Below are 24,774 nucleotides of genomic sequence, written 5' to 3' on the forward strand. Positions count from 1 at the left end.
AGCCATCCCACCAGGACAAGAGGTCCATACTTTTAACTGCCTTGTATCTTCCCCTGTTCTTCCAAGGAGGTAGGAAGCCCTTATGGAATTGAGCACAGGCCCTTAACTCACCTGAATGTGTATGGCGCCCTCTACTGCTTCTTGAATATTTGAGCAACCAGTGATGAGGAACAGCTGCTGTTCTGCGCTCAGTGAACCTTTCAGAGAACTTGACTGCTCCAGCAACTTCATGTCTTTCCTTAAAAAAAGGAAAGTGTATTCACTGTGAGTATTCAAAACCAAATTTTAAAACAAAAAGGTCAACATCCCTCATCAGTAGGGAAATACCAATCAAAACCACAAGGATAGGTCACTTCACACCCATTAGTATGGCTACTAACAAAAGAAGAGAAAATAAACCAAGCGTTAGTGAGGATGTGGACAAACTGGAACCAGGTGCACTATTGGTAGGAATGTAAAACATGTGGCAAGCAGTTTGGTGGTTATTCAAAAAGTTAAAAATACAGCTAGCACATGATCCAGCATTCCATTTCTTGGTACATAACCAAAAAAATTGAAAGCAGGGACTCAACAGATATTTGTACACTCATGTTCATAAAGGCACTGTTTGCAATAGTAAAAAGTTAGAAACAAGGCCCTGGACGGGTAGCTCAGTTGGTTAGAGCATTGTCCCCATATGCCAAGGTTATGGGTTCGATTCCTGGTCAGGACACATACAAGAAGCAACCAGTGAATGCATAAATAAGTGGAACAACAAATCAATGTCTCTCTTTTTCTTTCTTTCTTTCTCTCTCTCTCTCTCTCTCTCTCTCTCTCTCCCCTCTCCCCACCCCCACCCCCACCCTTTCCTCTCTCTCTAAAAATTGATTTAAAAAAAATAAAAACAACCCAAATATCCATAGACAGATGAATAAATAAAGTGTGGTTCATCCATACAATGGAACATTATTTAACTTTCAAAAGGAAGGAAATCCTGTCACATGCCACAACATGGATGAACCTCTAGGATATTATGTTAAATGAAATAAGCCAGTCACAAAAAGACAAATACTGTATGATTCCACTTATTTGAGGTCCCATAGAGACACAAAGTAGAAGGGTAGTTGCCAGTGCTGGGGGGGAGAATTATTGTTTAATGGGTAGAGTTTCAGTTTTGCAAGATGAAAAGTGTTATGGAGATGCACAATAATATGAATGTATTTAATATCACTGTACTGCACACTTAAAATTACTATGATAGTAAATTTCCGGTATTTTACAATTAAAAATTTTTTTCAGAAAGGATGAAACAAGGCTGACGGGAGGTGAAACTGGAAAGCAGGAGTTCTTCATCCTTACCCTCAGTCCCTGGGGAGAAGGTTTGAAAGACCGTATGTTCTAATCAGGACCATCTGGCTTCCTGGTGTAGGAACTGTGCTCAGAAGGGCCCTGTGCTGGATATAATGCTCTGCTGTCAGCACCTTAAAACTCTTAATAAATATTGAGCCAAAGGCCCACATTTGCACTTGGCCTCACAAATTATGTAGTCAGTCCTGCTGAAAACTCATGATGGGTTAAATAAACAAGGCAGAGTGCATACACAAACAGACACAGACACAAGCGCACACACACAGCTGCTTAAGGAGCACCATTCATGCTTTCCAAAAAATCCTGGGGATTTTTCTGCCAGTGAGTCAAATAATTTTTACATGATTTCATGTCATGCTTTTTACCTTAAAGCTGTCAAAGTCCCTCAGCCCAAGAACACATCACTTCATCTCCTGAATTACATGCAAAATAGTGTCTTCAGATTTGACTTCAGATCAACTCTCTGTGCACATGTGTGTTGTCATTTTTTCAGTTGTGGCTATTGAGCCAATTCAAGCAGCTTATACTGGTATTAGTTGTACAGAGTACTGTACGGTGTCATAGTGACAGATTCAAAATTTAAGATTTATCAGTTTGATACCTAAAATCAAGAAAGAACCACCCTGGACGGTGTTGCTCAGTGATTAGAATGTTGGCCCGAGCACCAAAGGGTCTCAGGTTCAATTCCCAATCAAGGGCACATTCCTGGGTTGTGGGTTCATTCCCCACCCCTGGTCAGGTTACATTCAGGAGGCAACCAGTCCATCGATGTGTCTCTCACATCAATGTCTCTCTCTCTCTCTCTCTCTCTCTCTCTCTCTCTCTCCCTCCTTCCCTCCCTCTCTCAAAATATCTTCAGATGAGGATTAACAACAACAACAAAAAAGAACTGGTTTAAGTGCCAGCAAATACATATTTTATACACCATCAAGGGAAATGCAGCAAAAAGAGTCATAAGAAAAGGTTACCCTACTGAGATACAAAGGGAAAGCACGGGTTTCCAAGTCCTAGGGCAGCGATGGCGAACCTTTTGAGCTCGGCCTGTCAGCATTTTGAAAAACCCTAACTTAATTCTGGTGCCGTGTCACATATAGAAATTTTTTGATATTTGCAACCATAGTAAAACAAAGATGCATATTTTTGATATTTATTTTATATATTTAAATGCCATTTAACAAAGAAAAATCAACCAAAAAAATGAGTTCGAGTGTCACCTCTGACACGCGTGTCATAGGTTCGCCATCACTGTCCTAGCGTTTCTGGGATCACACATCAGTATCATCCAGCAAACCTCCCAGAACACAGCTGCATTTTTTATTCAAATTACCACAGTGAGGAGAGCTCCATATGATTCAAAGATCATTTCTTTTAATTTCACGTTTTTGATGCATCTTTCAAAATTTTTTACAATTATACAATACTATACATATACTAAAAACCATGTAAGCCCTAGTTGGTGTGGCTCAGTTGGTTGGAGAGTTGTCCGGTACAACAGAAGGTTGCAGATTCAATTCCTGGTCAGGGCACATACCTGGGTTGCAGGTTCGATCCCCGGTCAGGGTGCAATCCATGTGTCTCTCTCACACCAATGTTTTTCTTTTCCTTCCTCTCTCTCTCTCTCTCTCTCTCTCTCTCTCTCTCTCTCTCTCTTTCTCTCCCTCCCTTCCTCTCTATAAAAAATCTATTTTAAAACAAACATTTAATAGTACACTTTAAACAAGTTGATAAATGATATCTCAATAAAGCTGTTGTATTTGTTTCCCATCACTCCTGTAACGAATTACCACAACTCAGTGGCTTCAACAACACACACTTACCATCTTACAGTCTGGAAGTCAGAAATCTCAGGTAGACTAATATCAAAGTGTTGGTGGGGCTGTGTTCCTCTGGAAGGCTCTGGAGGTGCATCTATTCCTTGCCTTTTCCAGACCCTAGAAGCCACCTGCTTTCCTTGGCTTCATGGCCCTCTTCTACCTTCATTCCAACCTCTACATCTATCATCAGACCTCCTTCTTTGAGTCTCCTGCCTCCCTCTTTCTCCCACAAGGATCTTTGTGATCACATTGGGCCACCCAGATAATCTCCCTATTTTGATATTCTTAATTTTATTATATTTGCAAAGCCTCTTTTCATGTAAGGTGACATATTCACAGGTTCCAGGATTAGGACCTGGACATCTTTGGGGAGCCATTATTCTGCCTACCATACCTGTTTTTTTTAAGTATAAAAGAAATATAATATGTAATATATATAAATTTCCTATAAAATTACTATCTAATATTATGCTTACAGAAAAGAAAGAATCTGCTTAATATGACTGGCTCTGTGCTTGGCAGATATTATTCTATCATGTTCTGAATTCCACTGGCTGTTGTCAATCTGTAGTTCCTTTATAGGCAGTCTGTCTTTTCTCTCTCTGGCTGCTTTTCAGACTTTTCTTGTGTTCCCTGGTGTTTTTATAACTTCACTATGACTTATCTAGGGATAGACACCCTTTGTATTTATGCTCCTTGGGACACTTGTTTCTTCCAAAATGAGGATCCATGTCTGTAGTTGACATAAACTCTCAATCATTATGTCTTCATAAATTGCTCCTTTCCCTAGTCTCTCTAAATCTTTCAGACCTCTAGTGAACTACTTTACATGTTCCATCAGTTCAACTCCTGAATTACATGCTAAATAGTATCTTCAAATCCTACTTCAGGTCAATTCACTATGCTCATAATACCTGGTCTCTCCTGTGTTTTGTGATTTTTTATTGTGAGCTGAACTCTATCTGTGGGAATTCTTTTAGTCTTGGGTTAAAGGTACATTATTCTGGAGACAGAATGTATTTTGCTTCTAACAAGCACTTGGAGACACTAATTACCAAGGGACCAATCTGAATTCTTGGCATGGAGTTTTTAAGACCACACAGGTAGTATGAATTTGGGTTTCAAAACTCTAAGAGGGCTGATCTATATATATAAAAGCCCAAGTGACTGGCCGACTGGTAGCTATGACGTGCACTGACCACCAGGGGGCAGATGCTCAACACAGGAGCTGCCGAGCTGCAGTGACTGGGCAGCTGCAGTTCTCGGGTGACGCACCTGGAACCAGAGAGGAGGGAGCCTGATTCCAGAGTGCATCACACAAGAACAGCCCTCTCGCAATCTGGGATCCCTCAGGGGATGTCGGAGAGCCAGTTTCGGCCCAATCCCCGCAGGCCAGGCCGAGGGACCTCACCAGTGCACAAATCCGTGCACCAGGCCACTAGTTTATGTATAAACTCTCAGAGAAACTCTTTCTCCTCTCCACCCAGAGTCAAAGTCAGAGCCTCCACGTATAAGTGAGTTATATTCTTCCTAGTTCTCCATTTCACTAACAATGCAGCCCTTTGAATACTAGCTTCATTTGAGATCTCCAATTTGATCCCCCATCATCTACAGACTAAGGTTTGCTATTAGAACCAAAGGTCTAGATTAGCAAGATAGGAAAACACTCTTAGAGCAGTTGTAGTTTTCACACATCCCTTGGGATTCCTGCTCTCTGACTGGTCTCTCAGAATTGATGTTACTTTCTTACCAGTTCAGCTGCACATTATAAAGAAACTATGAACTATATACATCTACTCCATATTTTTAAGTATTTCAAGCTGAAAGGATTTTCAGGATATCTGCTTTGCCATATTGCCAGAAACTAATTTCTAGACTGTTTCTTTAAAGTATAATATTCCTAGATACTTGGTATATTTTATATTTCATGAGAAAAGGAAAATATTCACTGCCTTCAATTTTGTAATGATAATGTTATTCAATGTGAATACGAGCTCTACTATACAAATAAATTTATATAATTATTAAGTGATTTCGTTACAGTTCTTGTTCACATTCAGAGGAACAAAAACATTACTGGTATTAGGATTATTACTGCTAATGCCTGCTCTTTTGTTTCCCAGTTTTGCCCATTTGGAAATATATACACTGAGTGGCCAGATTATTATGACCACCTAACGTTTGTAGGCAAATTAGCTATAATTTTGCGCTGAAGTTGCTAGAGGGCCAGACCATTATAAATAGGGAAACAGGTTGTTTACCACGACAGTAGAAGTGATTTTTCCTGAAGATATGGGTAAACAATGCGATTTAACAGCCTTTGAATGTGGGATATATATTAAATTGAGTTGCCAGATTATTATGACCACCTGACGTTTGTAGGTAAATTAGCCGTACACTGCATCATATGGGATATGGAAGCCGGAGGCCTTTTCGAACACCTTTGCTGTCTACAGTTACCAAGATAAAATGTCTCCAGTTCGCACGGGAACACAAGGATTGGACAGTCGAGCATTGGGAAAAAGTCATGTGGTCCAATGAATCATGTTTCCAATTGCATCATGCAAGTAGCAGAGTGAGAATTTGGCAGAAACAGCATGAAAGCATGCACCCCACATGCATGAGTACAACCCTTCAAGCTGGTGGGGGCAGTGTTATGGTTTGGGGCATGTTTTCCTGGCATGATTTGGGCCCTTTAATTCATGTGGAACAACGTCTGAATAGCACAACATACCTAAGTATCGTTGCTGTTCAAGTTCATCCTATCATGTTGATGGTGTATCCCAATGGAGATGGCTTCTTCCAACAAGTCAATGCTCCATGCCACAGTGCTCGTATTGTGCAGGAGTGGTTTCAAGAACATGAGGGAGACTTTACCTTGCTTAGGTGGCCCCCACAATCACCAGATCTCAATCCAATTGAGCATTTGTGGGACGAAGTTAAAAGAGCCATCAGGCAGCTGGTTCCACAACCATCAAATCTCACAGAACTGGACAGTGCTATTCATCAGGCATGGTGTCAGATTCCTCGCATTACCTTTCAACAGCTCGTGGAGTCAATGCCAAGAAGAATCGCCGCAGTATTGAAGGCAAAAGGTGGCCCAACGAAATACTGCTGGGGTTGTCATAATAATCTGGCCACGCAGGTTCAAATATATCCCACGTTCAAAGGCTGTTAAGTCGCATTATTTACCCATATCTTCAGAAAAAAATCACTTCTACTGTCGTGGTAAACAACCAGTTTCCCTATTTATAATTGTCTAGCCCTCTAGCAACTTCAGCGCGAAATTATAGCTAATTTGCCTACAAACGTCACGTGGTCATAATAATCTGGACACTCAGTGTATATATTACCTGAATCCAATAAACCTAGCCTTAAAAACAGCTATAGATATTTCAATGAAATGCATCAAAACACAAATAATGTTTCTTTTTTTATTTAGTCTAAGTTGTTCACTTTGGTAACACAGAAATCGAGGCCCAAGTTAGTTACAGATTTGCCCATGGACATCAAGCTGCAGGAAGCAGGATGGGATGAAAACCATCTTCAGACTCTTTCTGTTAAACATATTAATAGGAACCTCTTCCTCTTCCTGACTCTTCCTCCAAAACTATGATGGCTCTCTCATTTAAAAAAGAAAATCCTGTCTGGTGGAATTTATTTATGGTACTATTTGGCACAATTTATTGCCTTAAAATCTGAAGATTCTAGGTACTCAATATTGAAGAGACTAGAAAGAGAAGAGCTTGTGTGCACTTCCTCCCTCATGAATGCTGCTAACACCTGAGTTCCAACCTGCTGAGCTTGAACTTAGACTACAGGCTCGTGTGTTCCCTTCAGGGAGCCCCAGTGTACCTAGCAAACATGCCATCTCCTTTCAGGATTTCATTACCAACAGGCTGTGTCCCATGTGAACCAATACTGTGACTTTATGGACTGGGCCAAGATGGGAAGCTGAACTGAAGGCAGCTGTGCACAGGTGAACCTGCAGCCTGGCTCCAGAGGGCAGCCCAGTGGGATCCTGTGCTAATGGCATGTGGCCAACCAATCGGTTCAGCCTTGGACAATTTGAAATGAAGACCTAGAAAGTAGACTGGTCAAGGGCAGGATGAGCAACAGATGAATAGCCAGTGGTAGAGTCACAATGGTGGACCTTAGAAATGCAAGTCCTGAGACAAGGACCTACTATGAAACAACCTTCCTGCCCTAGAATTGCTGTGAGTTACCAAAGCTGCTATATGGCAATCAGAGGCTCAGGTGTTCCTGAACAATGTCCCACTTCTGTGGCAGTGACGGCTTCCTGTATTCCTTACTCCCTCAGTCTCACAATTGATCCTCATCGACAGATATAATCTGAGTACTTTCATCCTTGACAACCTGAAAGCGCCTAGCACCTACTTTGCTTGGAGAGTCAATGGACCTTTGGGCTAAAGGAAATGTCAACACATCTAAACTGCTCAGTTTTGAACTATATGATTTATGTAAATTAGACCTGAAGCAATGGCTAAGCCTGGGAATCAATGGCATTGGTATAAGTTAACTACGTTGCCCATAAATACAACCGGAATACAAGTGGCCAGACTGTTTGTGGCCACCAAACAAACATCCACACACACACACACAAAATCACTTCAATTAAATTGATAAGTATTTGCTATCACAGAGAAACAGGAAATAAATTTAACGGAGTACCCTGTTTCTTTTCTAGGACTATTTTCTTTTCAAAACTTATTTTGAGAAATTAAAAAATTAGAGAAAGAATAATAAACATCCCCATATTTCTACAATCAAGATTTAACAACAACCAATCCTGACATATTTGCTTCTGGTCATTTGTTAAATGTAAAAGTTTTAAAAATAAATAATAAAAAAAACATTAAAGTTCCTTTGGCCTCCAACCTCACAAAACTTTTCTGCTGAACTCGATAGGGTTTTTAATGCCAAAGCCCAATAACATAATCATTAACCATTTTGCCCTTAGTAGCTCATGTGCTCAAAGGCAACTTCTTTAAGCTTCAACAGGCCAAAGCAAACTTTTGGACTTTCTTCCAAATGTCCTGAGTCACATGAGATCAAATCAATGCCAGGACAAAGGAGCCTCTTGTTCCTTTGATGACCTACTGTTTTTAGACCTTCCTTGGGACATCCCTTTGCAGCAGAGAAGAAGGAGGCCATGTGGGGACAGAAAGCCAGCACTGCAACAGCCACAACCAATGGCCTCCCAAAAATTAGACTCATACGAAGAATCTACCTAAGTGATTGGACCTCGAGGCCCTCTTCCCTCCGGGGTGGAAACAGGCAGAGGGGACAGATGTGGCGTACTTTAACCCACTGGACGGCTGCACACCAGGTCCTGAGGGGAAGGCAGATTAAAGGCTGGGAAGAGCTTTCAGACACACTCAAACAAACTCCTCAAGTTCCCTTCAAGTTCCGCAAAGCTATATGCCACAATCAAACCCAGCCATTTGGCAATGTTTTGTCCCAGTTAGACTAGTTGCAATATTTTTCATGGAATATGCTGAAAGAACTTCTGCCTCAAGGTTTACAGAAGACGTAGATAAAAACCTAGAAAAATGATATGACTCCCAACCAGCTTTCAGTAGCCTCATGTATGTCACAGTGTTCAGCCTTACACTGTTTTTTGTTGTTGTTACTGTTTAATTAACATTTTTTAAAAATCTTTATTGTTAAAAGTATTACATATGCCCCCCTTTTCCCCCCATTGGCCCCTTCTAGCCCACCCGTCCCCCGCCCCAGTCCTTCACCACACTATTGTCTGTGTCCATGGGTTATGCATATATGCATACAAGTTCTTTGGTTGATTTCTTCCCACCCACCCACCCTCTCCCTCCTTCCCCCGAGGTTCGAGAGTCTGTTCCATGCTTCTATGTCTCTGGATCTTTTTGTTCAACAGTTTATATTTTGTTCATTAGATTCCACATATAAGTGAGATCATGTGATACTTGTCTTTCTCTGACTGGCTTATTTCATTTAGCATAATACTCTCCAGGTCCCTCCATGCTGTCTCAAACCCCCTACATTGTTAACAGTGAAGAACCTTCTAGTTCAAAGCGTGTTGCTAAGAGGCTGTCGCACACCAGTGCAACCTCTAGAGGTCAGCCTAGCATTAGAACTCAAAATAGTACTTGCATCCTTCAGCAAAATTAAATTTTTACTTAAAATTAGAGAAAAGAAAATGTTAATGATTAGTGTCAGGTAGGATATGGGTGATTTTTTTATATTTCTATTTTTGAAGTTTTATTGAAAAGGAGCATTCAGTAAGTTAAAGAGATAAAGTGGAACCCTTGTGCACTATTAGTGGGATTGTAAAATGATGTAGCTGCTGTAGAAAAGGGTACGGTACTTCCTCAAAAAATTAGAAGTGGAATTACCATATCATCCAGCAATCCCACTTTTGGGGATATATATAAAAAAATGAAATCAGGGCCTTTAAGAGATATTTGTACATCCAGATTCATAGGAGCATTGTTCACAGTGGCCAAGCAGCCTAAATGTCCATCAGTGGATGAATGGATAAACAAAATGTGGTATAAACATACAATGGAATATTATTCAGCCTTCAAAAGGAAATCCTAACACATGCTACAACATGAATGAACTTTGAACACATTATGCTGAGAAATAAGCCCGTCACAAAAAGACAAGTAGTGTGTGATACCACTTTATGAGGTCCCTAGAGGAGTCAAATTCATAGACAGAAAGTAGAATGGAGATTGTAGGGAGAATGGGGATTTGTTGTTTATGGGTATGGCATTTTAATTTTGAAAGATGAACAGTTTTGGAAACGGATGGTGCTGATGGTTGCACAACAATATGAATGTACTTGATATCACTGAACTATACACTTAAAAATGGCAAGGAAGGTAAACTTGTCACATGTTGTTTACCACAATTAAAAATTAAAAAGATAATTTTTTTCTTTTTATGTTTTCTTTATTAAAGGAGTGGCTACTTTAACTGGCATTAAATTTTGTTTAAACTTGAATCTTCTAGTAGGTAAGAGAGGGTAGAAGTCAAGCAAGGACAAAACTCCATACGAACTACAATTCAGAAATATGTTGATTTAGGGACCAGCTTGTAGATTTTTGGGGGAAAAAATCTTTTTAGCTAGATTTGTTTTAATTAATTTATGTAACAATATAGACCTTGGACTTCCAATTAGTGAATAAAACACAATATTTATTTTTTCTCCCTCCAGAAATCTCAGTAAAACCAGACTAAAGGAATCATCCTAATTAGACTTACTGTGGTGATTATTTCACAATATATACAAATATCAAATCATTATATTGTGCACCTGAAAATAATATGCCAGATGTCAATTACACCTCAATAAAATTTTTAAAATAAAAATATGGGCCCACAGGTGAAAGATATCAAGATACATATATATATATAAACCTAATATGCAAATAGACCAAACAGGGGAACAATCGAACAACCGAACAACCAGTTGCTATGATGTGTGCTGACCACCAGAGGGTGCGCGCAGAATATGGCGGGCGTCAGCCGTGGCGGGATGGTGGAGGTGAGCGGGGGCACCAGACCAAGGTGGGGTGCCAGTTGCTGTCATTGGGGCAAGCCTCTGGGGGTTACTGAAAATTCTTTGCTCCCGCCAGATGCTTGCACCTGCTGCTGGCACCAGACCCGCCGCTCACACCTGCTGCCAGCGCCTGGTGCTGGCTCCGATCATTTGACGCCCTCAGCAGCTGTGAGCGGCGGCTGCCGGCCCTGATCGCCCCTCAGGTTTCTCCACCTCCCACTGCTCCTGAGGGGTGATCAAGGCCGACAGCTGCCTCTCGCACCCACTGCCGGCAATGGCCCCCTTGCACCTGTTGCTGGCACTGGCGCCGGCCCAAATCGCTCCACACCATCAGCAGGTGCGAGTGGAGCCAGTGCTGTCAGTGCGTGGGAGCGGCAGCAGCGGGAGCGGGGCTGCAGGCAGACAGGGGATGGGGGGGAACGCCCATAGCAGGAGGGGCCAGGTGGGGTCGCGTAAGATGGGCCGAGACCCGCCCCTGTGCCCATAGCAGCCTCACAGCCCACAGTTCCTTTCAAGGTGCACGAATTCATGCACTGGGCCCCTAGTAATAAATAAAGATTGAATTTTTTTTTTTTGGAAGATGGGAAATAATGCAAGAGAGGTAAGGTGAATGACCAGTGGAGTGAACAAAGCTGATTATTTACATACTAGGGGCCCGGTGCATGAAATTCATGCACTGGGGGGGGGGGCTCCCCTCAGCCCAGCCTGCCCTCTCTCACATACTGGGAGCCCTCAGGGGATGTCCTACTGACGGCTTAGGCCCGCTCCCTGCTCCCCTTGGGGAGTGGGCCTAAGCCACAGTCTGGCCTCCCTTTGTGGGAGGTGACCGGGCTGATCAGAAGAAGGCACCAGCCCCATCACCCCGCTGCTGCAGCCACTGCCAGTCACCGCAGCCAGCAAGGTTTTTTCATTAACACGGACTCCAGTCCCTTCACAATGAAAAAAGGACAACTTTCTTTAGGCATTTTCAAGATGTGTCTTTCATAGGATATGACATTTCTTTATTATTTTTTTTATCCTCACCTGAGGATATGTTTCCATTGATTTTTAGAGAATGTGGAAGAGAAAGGGAAAGACAGAGAGAAACATCAAAGTGAGAGGAACACTTTGATTGGTTGCCTCCTGCATGAGCCCTGACCTGGGCCCAGGCCAAGGAGGAGCCTGCAACCTAGGTACATGCCCTTGGTCAGAATTGAACCCAGACCCTGCAGTCGGCAGGCCGAGGCATTATCCACTGAGCCAAACCAGCTAGGGCAGGAAATGACATTTCTTAGCCCTCCAGCAGCGGACCTTTGTTTTTTTTGCCAGTAGTGTGGTGAAAAACCCTAGATCACCTTTTTGGATTCTTATTACCCAAGTTACTAAGAATATTACCAGTGGCATACAGGGAGCTTAGCCAATGAGCAGTCAGAAAATGTGTTTCCTCTGTAGTTCACACCGATGGCCGGCTCGGCCCCCCGCCCAGGCCTGACGCCTCTGGCCCAGGCGTCAGGCCTGGACAGGGGACCCCCATCTCCCTCCGATCGCAGGCTCCGCCCCCCGCCCAGGCCTGACACCTCTGGCCGAGGCTTTAGGCTTGGGCAGGGGCCCCCCCACAGCTCTGATGGCCGGCTCCGCCCCTGCCCAGGAGTCCCCTGGCTCAGGCCCTTCCTATGCTGCTCAGGGCCCACACGGGGCCTACCTTGGAGTGACCTGGGTGCCGATGATGTTCCCGGGACCCAGGACACTGAGCGCCTATGTATGCAAATTAACTGCCATCTTTGTTGGGTTAATTTGCATACTCATCCGATTGGCTGGTGAGTGTAGCAGAGTGACACCAATTTGCATGTTTCTCTTTTATTAGTGTAGATGGAGAAAGGAAAAATCCTGTGGGAAGGAAGTCAAAGTGTCTCCCAAAGGACCTGGCAAAGGTGAGGGTTTGCAGACACCAAATGTGACACAAGTGAGGTGCCTGGAGCCCATGAGTCCCTCCCCTCCCCACTCCTGCAGAAACTCAACTAGAACACACCAGACACAGGAGGGGCAGGCATGACACCCTATAGAAACATGGAGTTGAGATCAAGTATACACACTGAATGGTGAGAACCCCCACAAGCATACATACCCCTTCAGGCACTTTCCTTAGATGAGCAACAAGAATGTGGGTGGAGAGCAGCAGGTCCTCTTCTGGAGACAGTGTGTCAAGGAGAAGAGACACAGGAATCTCCGTGAGAAAGCTGGACCCCTGCCCACTATTCTGAAAAGATACCCAGGGGCTGTTAGCGTGATCACGCCCACAAATCCCATTGAGCTTATCAGTGTCTCTTTCTTAAGCACAATATACCATCACCCATCACTAGACAGCCTCTAATGTTAAAGGTAGAGACAAACACAAAAACAAAATTCAGTATGGAACTATGAAGAAACCATAACAATGCAAGAAATGAAAGAGAGTAAAAAAAAAAACCTGTAATATCCCCAGAAAAATTGGAGAATATATTACATCTAGGACTCAGTAATAAGATAAAGAAAGAAACATACAAAGATAGAAACCGCAAATGAAATACATGGTAGTTCAAATGGAAATTTTAATGAAAGGGCTGGAAAGTCAATCTGTGGAAATATCTGAGGAAGAACAAAAAGACTGAGATGGCTAATAGAAAAGAAGATAGAAAAATTAAGACTTTTCTATGTGGTCCAACATCTGCCTAGTAAGAGTTCTGCTTAGGAAGAAAAATAAGTAACTGAAGTGAAGCCATTTGAACTGTCCTGATGACAACTAAGTAACAGCATGACCTGTGAACACACAGATAAGTCAGGCTGGATGGCCCAGCTGAGCCCTTGGCCTAGGAGAGAACGGGAAAAAAGGGGGAGGTAGGGTAGGGGGTATGGAGGAACTTAATCAAAGAAATAATACAAAAATATATCCCAAACAGGATACGTTTCCAGATCAGGTATGAAGTCTATGTTTAGGAAGATGTTGGACAGGAGTCTGCAAGTCTGAGTTAAAAACTTGGTAGTAATAATTGTCTTTATGTATGTATTTCTTTAATGAGAATTTTAAAAAATATAACTATCTAGGCCTTTAGCTTTTTCAGAGTGGCATTAATGTGCTATCTATAATTTTGCAATCTCTTTTCTTCCAGTCCCTGACAGAGTGGTACTCTGTGCCTGTATTTCTTCCCACTTCAGCAGAAACCAATTAGGAAAACAGAAGGCCAGGATCTTGCGGGTGGGGTGACCCGTGTGTGTCACCTATCTGGTCGGTGATGCTACTGCTGTTCCCAGTCCCCTGACCTGGCTCTATCGCTGATACCCAGCCCACCCAGACTGTCTGAGTACCCCAGAGCTCCAATCACACTCTCACTACACACGCATGGATTAAGTTCATGCTCCACAAAATCCCAAATAAAGTCCCTGGAGTGTGAAAATTCAGAAAAACATCCAACAGTGCAGCGCACCTCCTGCTGTGAATTATCACGTGAACACTTTTCTCTCATTCATTCATTCCATTTTTATCATTTTTTAATGTTTTTGAAATGGGGGGAAAGAACACCAAAATTTCATTTAAAAGAGAGCCCCATACTTTGTATGACAGCACAATGTTTTTAAAATCATGACTGCTTCCAGTTTCCCAAGGGCTATTCACATGGTTACCAGCCGAGCCCCTCAAATATCTGAATCTGAAAACCTCTCAGTGAAGTACAGGATGGGAAAAGTAGTTTTATAGTTGTTTTAGGGAAATACAATAAATAATAATATAAGAATAAACTCTGTGTTTTTCATACTTACAACTGTAAACCAACTTTTGTCCTATCCTATATATAAATTTAAACATGCCATAGAAAAAAAAATTCCCTCCATTTGTCCCCCAGGATGGCTGAGGCTCTGCCTGCCTGGACCCAGAGCCCCCCACTGCCCAGACAGTCACTGTCCCTGCTTTCTCCCCTCTCCCTTCTGAGGCTCTCAGATGTTCTCTTCCCTTCAAGCTGGTGGCACCATTGGGATTTGGGGAGGGGGAGATAACTCAAAAGGGCCTGCGTAGGCCTCACATCAGTCAACTTCAGCAATGTTTTCACTGGAGAATCAGGCATTAGCCCAATAATAAAAGTGGACTTTGATTTCCTATCTGTCATTGCTGGAAACCTCAAAGGGAGACAATCCACATGACTGTGAGTTCACACCAAGTAAGCTTCACAGCCTACCTTCACTGTTAACGTGTGTGTGTCTACATGCCCAAGCACATAGGATCATGATATAAGTGTGTACCCTCAAAATGTTCAACAGTCACTCTTTATTCTGCCATCCAAAGATAGTCAAAGCATCCTGATGTGCCAATATTTTTAATGTGCAATTAACCTATATAACTTTCACAAATCAGATAAGCAAAGCTATTTCCGTTGGAGAAAAATAAATAACTGAAATGAAGCCATCATTTGAACTGTCCTGATGATAGCCAAGTGACAGTATGATCTGTGAACACACAGATAAGCCAGGTTGAATGACCCAGCTGAACCCTTGGACCATGGGGTGAACGTTTAACAAGAGGATTTCTTGACTTTGCAGTCCAGTAGGTTCAATCAACCCCGCTTCCCTACACCCTACTTCCAGGAGTGCTTCGATTAACCCACTACAAGTTTTCTGCACTCTCTTTCCTGGGAGCATACTCATGCTTTCCTCTCCCCCTCCTTCCCTCCACTCTCAGGTATTACCTTTACCCTTCTCTCTCCTAAGCTCCAAGGGCCCCTCCTTTTGCCTCTGTAACTTGTTTCCTGGGCCCATTTCTTCTACCACTTTATTTTCACTATCTCTGTGAAAATAAAATAAAAGTTTTCTGCCCAGGAACAGGGTATAGTTATCATTTAGATGAGTCTTGCTTTTTGTCTTTCAATAAAACTGAAAAAAAGTCCCCTTGAATGTCTTATACATTTTTCTTATATTTCTACCTAGATTGCATACATTTTTTGGTAATTGTAGCAAATTTTTAATTATTTTCTAACCATATATGGTCAATTTATAGAAACAATTTATTTTCCACCGACATGTATTATTCCCAGCCTTGAAATTTTACTAACAAAGTCTATGTTCAAATTTCACCCTTTTAAATTTCACCTAATAGTAAAGTGTTCACTGTCAACTTGGCTAGAACTATTCAACTTCTCCTGGAATCTCCTATTATTCATACATCACATATCTGTTTCCCTCCCAGGGCATGGGGGTAGATAGCAAATATTTTAGGTTTTGCGGGTCATACAGTCTCTGTCACAACTACTCCTGCAGAGTGAAAGCAACCCACAGACAATATGTAAACAGTGGGCATGGCTATGTTCCAATAAAACTTTATTTATAGCATGCCAAGGATTGGAATGGACAGTTCTGCCTCACTTCCTACAGAAGTGGAATTCCCACAGTAACAGGACAGCTGTAGCAAGACAGAACCAAAAACCCCCAGACCCTAGAGTCAGTAGAGGTAGCAACCTAACCGCAGGAATCTGGCCAAGGCCAGTATATCAGTTCTCTACCATCTATTATCACAATCTTAGGGGTTAAGAATTTTGGGCAAGGCTCAAATAGGCTCACTTGCATGGCTGCAGTAAGTTGAGGGCTGCAGTCAGTTGGTTGGGGGCTACTGGTCTAAGCCAAGCATGTCAAACTCAAAGGCTAACACAGGCCAAATAAACAAGGTTTAAGTTTATGTGGGCCGCAAAAAAACAAAAGCTTCAATTTTCATAGAAACGTAGGTTTATTTCTATAGAGATATGCTGAATACAAAGGGCTGAAATAAATGAGTAATTGTTACCATAAAATAATAGAACATTTTAATAAAAATTAATATTTTTTCTTGAACATTAACTTACCAGACACTGATTAACTGCACATAATAAGCATAACGCAAATAATAACTGCACAAATTAATAAGTGTAACACAAATAAACCTATTTTTCTTATTCTCCAAAAGCAAAATATTTCTTGTTGCACACACCAAACAAGTCAGTCCAAGACTAATGGCGTGACAATCAGCTGCTAAAATATTTGCTGCTAGTATTAGTGGAGAGAAATTTATGTGCCTGCACATAAGGCGCATAAGGGAAATGAATGCAACACGATTATAGTAATCAGTCATTAGCGAACGTTGTAGTTCATTACTAATAATTATGTATAACAAAATAATGTAAAAATTAAGTCACAAAATTTTTAGTAAAATGTTTCTTGCATAACGTTATATTGGCTGGGCTGCAAACATATTCATTGTGGGCCACATGCGGCCCTTGGGCCACAAGTTTGACATGCGTGGTCTAAGCTGTCTTTGCTCATCTGTCTAGCAGTCGGTGTTAGCTAGTGCTGGGTGACAGCTGGGCCCCTATCTCTACTGGCTAGGCTGAGCTGACTGACAGGATGGAGGGTGGAGGGCGGGAGTGGGAGCAGCGAAGTCCCTGGCCAAGCCTGGAGTAGGGAGTGGGAGCAGCAAAATCACACGGCAAAGGAGATAAGCACAGGAATAGGAGCAGTGTGTGGCCATTCTGTGATCTATTATCCTCAGTTATTCCAGCCCATGATATGTAGGAAAACTGAAAGTCAGTTTCAAACCAGAACAGACCAGTCTAGGGGCATCCAGATCAAAGCTGAGATCAAGAAGTTTCAGCAAGTGTGCAGAGATCAGGGTAGCAAGTTATAAACAAGCCCCGAGGCCGTTACTGGGAACACCAAGTTCAGGGACAAGCAGTTCAGTTACTCAGGAGACGGAGTCCAGGGCAGCCACCTCATTTCAGAGGTCACTTCTGGTGGTTTATTAAATCCATATCTATTTAGAAAGCAGATTCATTTTTAGGTGGATTGAGTACCACAACAACAATCTTCAGCTGGTAGAGAGGTGGCAGTAAAGACACTGAGGAGAGTAGGTTTACCAAAAGAGGGTGATTTCTGATACAGACTCCAGCCAGACAAGGCAGCTGTTCTCTGCCCCAGAGAGAGTTGGTTACTGAGACGTCAACATGGCCCACACCAGGGAGTCCTGGTCCCTCGAGGGCAAGACTGGCCCCATCACTATGTGGCAAGGAGACTGGATCTAAATCATACGAAGTAAAACACTCCTCACCTATGGGTCCATATAAAACTCTGCTTACTTGATTTTTTTCTTCTTAAAATATATTCATCCTCTCAAATTCTTAATTAAGACCTAGTATGTGCCCAGCAAATATAATGCAAAACAAAAACCAAGTAGTGAAGCATCTGCCAATGAGCTTTTCCAGGGTCAACTACCTTTCTGTTCTGAGATTTAAATATGTTAAGTTTGCCCTGGCCAGGTGGCTCAGTTGCTTGAAGCTTTGTTCCATATACAAAAAAGTTGCAAGTTTGATTCCCGCTCAGGATACATACAGAAGGTGGCCTATCAATGGTTCTCTCTCACATAGATGTTTCTCTCTCTCTCTCTCCCTTCTTCTCTCTCTCTAAAAAAAAAAAAAAAAAAAAAAAAAAGTTAAAAAACATATCCTCACCCTCAGTGGATAGAGCATCAGCCTGCGGCCTGCGGACTGAAGGGTCACAGGTTCGATTCTGGTCCAGGGCAGGTACCTCGGTTGCAGGCTCCATCCCTGGCCCCAGTTGGTAGGGGAGCATGTGGGAGGCAACCAATCAATGTGTCTCTTTCACATTGATGTTTCTCTCTCTCTGTCTCTCCCCATCCCTTCCACTCTCTAAAAACCAATGGAAAAATATCCTTAGATTAGGATTAACAAAAAAACAAAACAAAAAATCCTCAGGTGAAGATTTTTAAAAATTAAATATGTTAAGTTTTTTTTGTGTGTGTATGTTTTTAATCTTTATTGTTGAAAGTATTGCTTATATCCCCTTTTTTTTCTCCCATTGATAAAAATGTTAAGTTTTAAGTTACTCATTTTGCTAACCCTCGTAGGAAAACAATAGTCTTGGATGACAGCTTTTTAATTTTAATTTTTTAATTCACTAAGATCTCTGGGCATGGTATGAGTTGTGATAATAATTTCTTAAATCTTCTAATGTTTTATTAATTTTTAAAAAATCAACCTCATCCCGTTTAAGTTCATTTTTACAAGTTCAGAATCAAGATGCACCATTTCTATTCATTTAAGATTTGTTTAATAGTTGTTACACAGAATTTTCATGCAGAGGTAATGAATTTCAACATTTTATTTTCTACTACAGAATGTTCAGGAGAATCTGAATATGGGAAGTGAACCAAACTACAAGGATGGAACTGATGGCAGGAAAAAGACTATGAAGAACTGCCTTTTGAGAGTCAAGAAAAGGTTCCGATTACTCAGTTAAAACAATGACTGAGCTAGTGCCCATGATGTTCCAGGCTCTATGGACAAGAAACTTGCACCTTGCTATTTCTGTGCCCACATGGCTCTCTGTGCCCATATGGCTCTCACAGAGATCGCATAACATCTGAACAACGAGGGGTACTTGAGAGTCCTCATGAAGCTCACAACCTAGTGTAATGAATGAAGAGTGTCATAAAAGGACCCAATCAGGAAGACAGGCTGTTTATATTTCTTAACAAAAGGTTCTCCTTATACCTTATGCCAAATATATGGTCAGGAACATTTTAATCTTTGGTTCCTGAACATGTAAGGACTATAGCCAATACAGTGCTGCTGTTGACATGAGCTAATGTTATTGTTAACCTGAGGTTGACACAGTTTACTGACTGAAAGCAGCAGCAATAATTCTTTCCTGGCTGAAAAAATTTTGAAACTCAGACTTCACCTTACTGATCAAAATAATTACAAAAATAAGGCTTGAACTCAATTCTCTTAAACGGTCTCTCTGTACAGGAAAGGCACTTTGAAAATCTTTTGATTTAAAAAGGGAAAGCAGGTGGCACAAGACCAAAAATTTAGTACTCCCTAGGAAGGCAACATGACACTCCTCAACCTAATTTTCCTGAAGCACTTTGCACACAATAACTTGAGAAGAAAGAGGAAGTCAGTTATAAGATACCCTGAGATTCTCTACTTTCAGCCAAAGAGGTACAACCAGTTCTGCATATTTACATTAACTCAACTTAAATCTGAATGAGTTGTAAAGATTCAGTCTCTGCTATTGAGGAAAGAACTGTGTGCACTCTAAGTCTTAGATACATAAGAATTCGGTACATTTGCTTTTTCTATAATAAGTCAGATAATAGTAAGAAATTATCTGAAGTTGTATATTAAATATGCTCTGTTTAAAAAATAAATTATTTTGGAATTTTTGGTTTAAAAGTCTTACAAACTGATATCTAAAAGTTCAATCTAATTGGGCACCAATAACATTAAGAAACACTACATTTTCAGCCCTGGCTGGGTGTCTCAATGGGTTGGAGTGTCATCCTGAGCACCAAAAGGCTGTGGGTTTGATTCCTGGTCAGGGCACATATCTAGGTTTCGGGTTCAATCCCTGGTCAGGGAGCATATGGGAGGCAACCGACTAATGTTTCTCTCTCACATCGATTTTTTTCTCTCTCTCCTTCTTCTCTCTCTAAAAATCAGTGAAAACATATCCACAGGTAAGGATTTAAAAAAAAATAAAGAAACACTAGCTTTTCATCAAGCAAAGTAGCAGAGTAACAAGAATACCTTTAATCTGGCCTTTAAAAAATGGGGGGAAAAAAACCTACCTACAATTTCCCCATGTACTCCTAATGCCTGAAAGGACTTCAAAAGTGGCCAAAACCTTTAATGATATACCTAAAAAAGAAAGTCTAAAATATAAATACCCCCCAAGATACAGAACAAAGAACTTTTCAGTTAGATATTTTACAGTTTTTTTCTTGGTCACAACTGAGTTGGAATTGGCTCTATGAAATAAAAGATGAAATGCGAGGATCCCAAAATGGTGGCCGGCAGGACATCAGGGAGGAAAAGAGAGTGAGTGAGTAAAGGAGCGAGAGAGGCGTATGTGGACGTGTGTGGTGTGTGGGTGGTGAGTGAGGGACAGTTAGATCTCACAGGAGTCTCGGCAGATCGGGCTCTCCTAGACGGGAGCCCCTGCTATTGCCACGGGCACTCCCAGGCCAGTGGGGCTTTGGCATGGAACCCATACCATCTTATAGAGGGGAGCAGTGGAGGCCAGAAGTGCAGCCACACCAACACTCAGACTTGCCTCAGACACCACCCCGGATGGTGCAGGGAGCAGCTTGCCAGCCACCACCACTGTGCCCTGGCAGTGAGTGGCGCAATACCTCCCAACCCTGGAATCAGGTCAGCGCTGCCCTAGCAACTCAGAGCTGCCCAGCGACCAATCCAAACCCGGTTCCAGGACAGCGCTGCTGTAGTGACACAGAGCTGCCCGACGAAGCCCCAACCCTGGACCCAGGTCAGTGGTGCAACAGTGACATAGAGCTGCCCAGTGATGCCCCAACACCCAGCCCCAGGTCAGCAGTGCCATAGCAACCAGGAGCTGCCCAGTGATGCACCAATCCCAGGCTCAGGTCAGGAATGCCACAGTGACACAGAACCACCAGGCGACTGTCCCAATACTGGCCCTAGGACAGAGCAGTCAGTGCAACCCAGTGCACCCACCCATGGCTCACAGGACTCTGCAACAAGTTCACTGCTAGAGGGTTCTGGGGCACCACCGTGCTGCAGGATCCAGGGACACAAACTGAACTGCAGGCCAGAGAGCTCTGGGGACTCACAGGGAGTCACACACAAGAGGATCAGAGGATGTGTGCACGCACCCTCACCTCACCCCCAGCCCACCCTTGACCACAAACATCTGAATCAGACAACAGAAGGGGGTACAACTCAGGGCAGAGTCAATAAATGTTTGAGACCCAAGGCAGACCCATCCTCCTGGTTAACAAGTCCCAGATCACTGGACCACTAGGGGCTTTTACCTCTCAGACCCCAAGCAGGGTGCCCAGGGCCAGAAAGAGACAGCAAAATAGGGAGACAAAGAAACAATCCCCATAGGAAAGAAAAAGAGGAATTGACAGAAAAGAAACTAAACAAAATAGAGGCAAGCAATATGACAGAGAAAGAATTCAGAGTAATGGTTATAAAGATGCTCAACCATCCAGATGAGAAATTCACCAACATATGTAAGAATCAAGAGGAAATGAAGAATAATATAGATGTAATAAAGAACACAATAGAAGGTTTCAACAGTAGACTAGAAGAAGTGGAGGATCAAATGAGTGAGTTAGAAGACAGGGTGGAAAAAAACCCCAACCTGAACAGCAATTGGAAAAAAATTAAAAAGCAGGAGGAGAGTTTAAGGGAGCTTTGGGACAACATGAAATGAGGCAACATATACATAATAGGGGTGTCAGAAGGACAAGAAGAAGAACAAAGAATAGAAAACCTATTTGAAGAAATAATGACAGAAAACTTCCCTGACTTGAGGAAGAAAAAAGTCACACAAGCACAAAGAGTCCCAAACACGATGAACCCCAAAAGACCCACACCAAGACATGTCATAATTACAATGGCAAACGTTAAAAACAAAGAATCTTAAGGGCTTCAAGAGAGAGACAGAGAGTTACCTACAAGTGACCTCCCATTAGATTATCAAGTGATTTCTCAACAGAAACACATCAAGCAAGAAGGGAAAGTAATGAAGTATACAAAGTGATGCAAAGCAAGGGACCTAATCCAAGAATACTCTACCCAGCAAGGCATCATTCAAAATTGATGGTGAAATCAGAAGCTTCGCAGACAAAAAATAGACTAAGGGAATTTATTACCACCACGCCAGCAATTCAAGAAATGCTAAAAGGACTGTTGTAAAAAGAAGAAATAGAAAGGAAACAAGGAATGCAGGCATAAAGAATTAAAATGGCAACAAACAAGTACCTATCAATAATAACCTTAAACATAAATGGATTAAATGCTCTAATCAAAAGACACAGGGTGGCTTAATGGATAAGAAAACATGACCCAAGTACTGAGAATACTAGCCATAGTGATCAGAAAAGAAGAAATAAAAGGCATCCAAATTGGAAAAGAAGTAAAACTGTCATTATTCGCAGATGACATGATATTGTACATAGAAAACCCAAAAGACTCGATCAAAAAACTGCTAGACTTAATAAATGAATTCGGCAATGTAGCAAGAGAAAAAATGAACACCCAGAAGTCTATAGCTTTTCTATACACCAATAATGAACTCAAAGAAAGAGAAATTTAAAAAAAAAACAATCCCATTTACCATTGCAATAAAAAAAATAAGATACCTAGGAATAAACTTAACCAAGGAGATACAGGACCTGTACTCAGAAAATTTCAGGATGGTGAAAAAGAGATAGAGGAAGACATGAACAAATGGAAGAATATACCATGTTCATGGATTGATAGAATCAACATTATTAAAATGCCCATATTACCCAAAGCAATCTATAAATTCAATGCAATCCCCATTAAAATACCAACAGCATACTTCAAAGACCTAGAACAAACTCTCCAAAAATTAATCTGGAATAGAAAAATACCCTGAATAACTGCAGCAATCTTGAGAAAGAGGAACAATGTTGGAGGGATCACAATACTAGATATCAAGCTATACTACAAAGCCATTGTTCGCAAAACTGCCTGGTACTGGCACAAGAACAGACATATAATCCAGTGGAACAGACCAGAGAACCTAGAAATCGACACAAGCCATTATGCTCAATTAATGTTTGACAAAGGAGGCAAGAGCATACAGTGGAGTCAAGACAGTCTCTTCAATAAATGGTGTTGGGAAAATTGGACAGATACTTGCAAAAAAATGAAACTAGACCACCAAAATACACCATACACAAAAATAAACTCAAAATGGATAAAGGACTTAAATGTAAGATGGGAAACCATAAAAATCTTAGAAGAAACCATAGGCAGCAAAATAGCAGACATTTGTCGTAGCAATATCTTTACCGATACAGGTCCTAGGGCAGTGGAAATTAAAGAGAAAATAAACAAATGGGACTACATCAAAATAAAAAGCTTCTGCACAGCAAAAGAAACCATCAACAAAACAACAAGAAAGCCCACTGCATGGGAGAACATATTTGCCAACAACATCTCCGATAAGGATTTAATCTCCAACATTTACAGGGAACTCATACAATTTAACAAAAGGAAGATAAACAATCCAATCAAAAAATGGGCAAAGGACCTCAATACACACTTTTCGAAAGAGGACCTACAGAAGGCCAAGAGACATATGAAAACATGCTCAAAGTCACTAATCATCTGAGAGATGCAAATTAAAACAACAATGAGGTACCATCTCAAACCTGTCAGAATGCCTGTCATCAACAAATCAGCAAACAACATGTGCTGGTGAGGATGTGGAGAAAAAGGAACCCTCTTGCACTGCTGGTGGGAACGCAGGCTGGTGGAGCCACTGTGGAAAACAGTATGGAGTTTCTTCAAAAAATTAAAAATGGAGCTCCCATTTGACCCAGTAAATCCACTTCTAGGAATATATCCCAAGAAATCAGAAACACCAATCAGAAAGGATATATGCACCCAATGTTCATAGCAGCACAATTCACAATAACTAAGATTTAGAAACAGCCTAAGTGCCCATCAGCAGATGAGTGGATTAAAAAACTGTGGTTCATCTATACAACGGAATACTATGCTGCTGTTAAAAAGGAGAAACTCTTACCATTTGCAACAGCATGGATAGCCCTGGAAAGCATTATGCTAAGCGAAATAAGCCAGTAAGAGAAAGATAAATATCAGATGATCTCACTCATTTGTGAAATATAATGAACAACCTAAACTGATGAACCAAAATACAACCAGAGATAAAAAATACTTTAATTATAATAAAAATAATCCTGGTATTTGCAGATTTTTAATATTTCCTACAACTTTTGTGATATTATACTATGTTAGTACAGTTTTGGTAATATTATTACATTTAAACTCTTTATTCTTGAAATATTAATTTTTACTGTATGTAATATTATTATAGACTAGAGGCCCAGTGCACAAAATTCGTGCACTCAGGCGGGGGGTTCCCTCAGCCCAGCCTACACCCTCTTATCGTCTGGGAGCCCTCAGGGATGTCCAACTGACGGCTTAGGCTCGCTCACCACCTAAGCAATCAGTCGAC

General features: G+C 41.6%; 1 protein-coding gene across 3 annotated transcripts in view; it reads right to left on the reverse strand.

Annotated features, from left to right (window-relative positions):
* CRYL1 (crystallin lambda 1) overlaps window positions 1-24,774 on the reverse strand; it is a 144,925-nt gene that overhangs the window by 91,463 nt on the left and 28,688 nt on the right. For all 3 annotated transcript variants that reach the window (XM_023751178.1, XM_006085495.3, XM_023751176.1), the window contains one exon: window positions 112-238. In XM_023751178.1, coding sequence (XP_023606946.1) covers window positions 112-238 — 127 coding nt within the window. The remainder of the gene's footprint in view (window positions 1-111; window positions 239-24,774) is intronic.

Source organism: Myotis lucifugus, unplaced genomic scaffold (assembly GCF_000147115.1).
Source record: "Myotis lucifugus unplaced genomic scaffold, Myoluc2.0 scaffold_19, whole genome shotgun sequence".
Lineage (NCBI taxonomy): Eukaryota > Metazoa > Chordata > Mammalia > Chiroptera > Vespertilionidae > Myotis > Myotis lucifugus.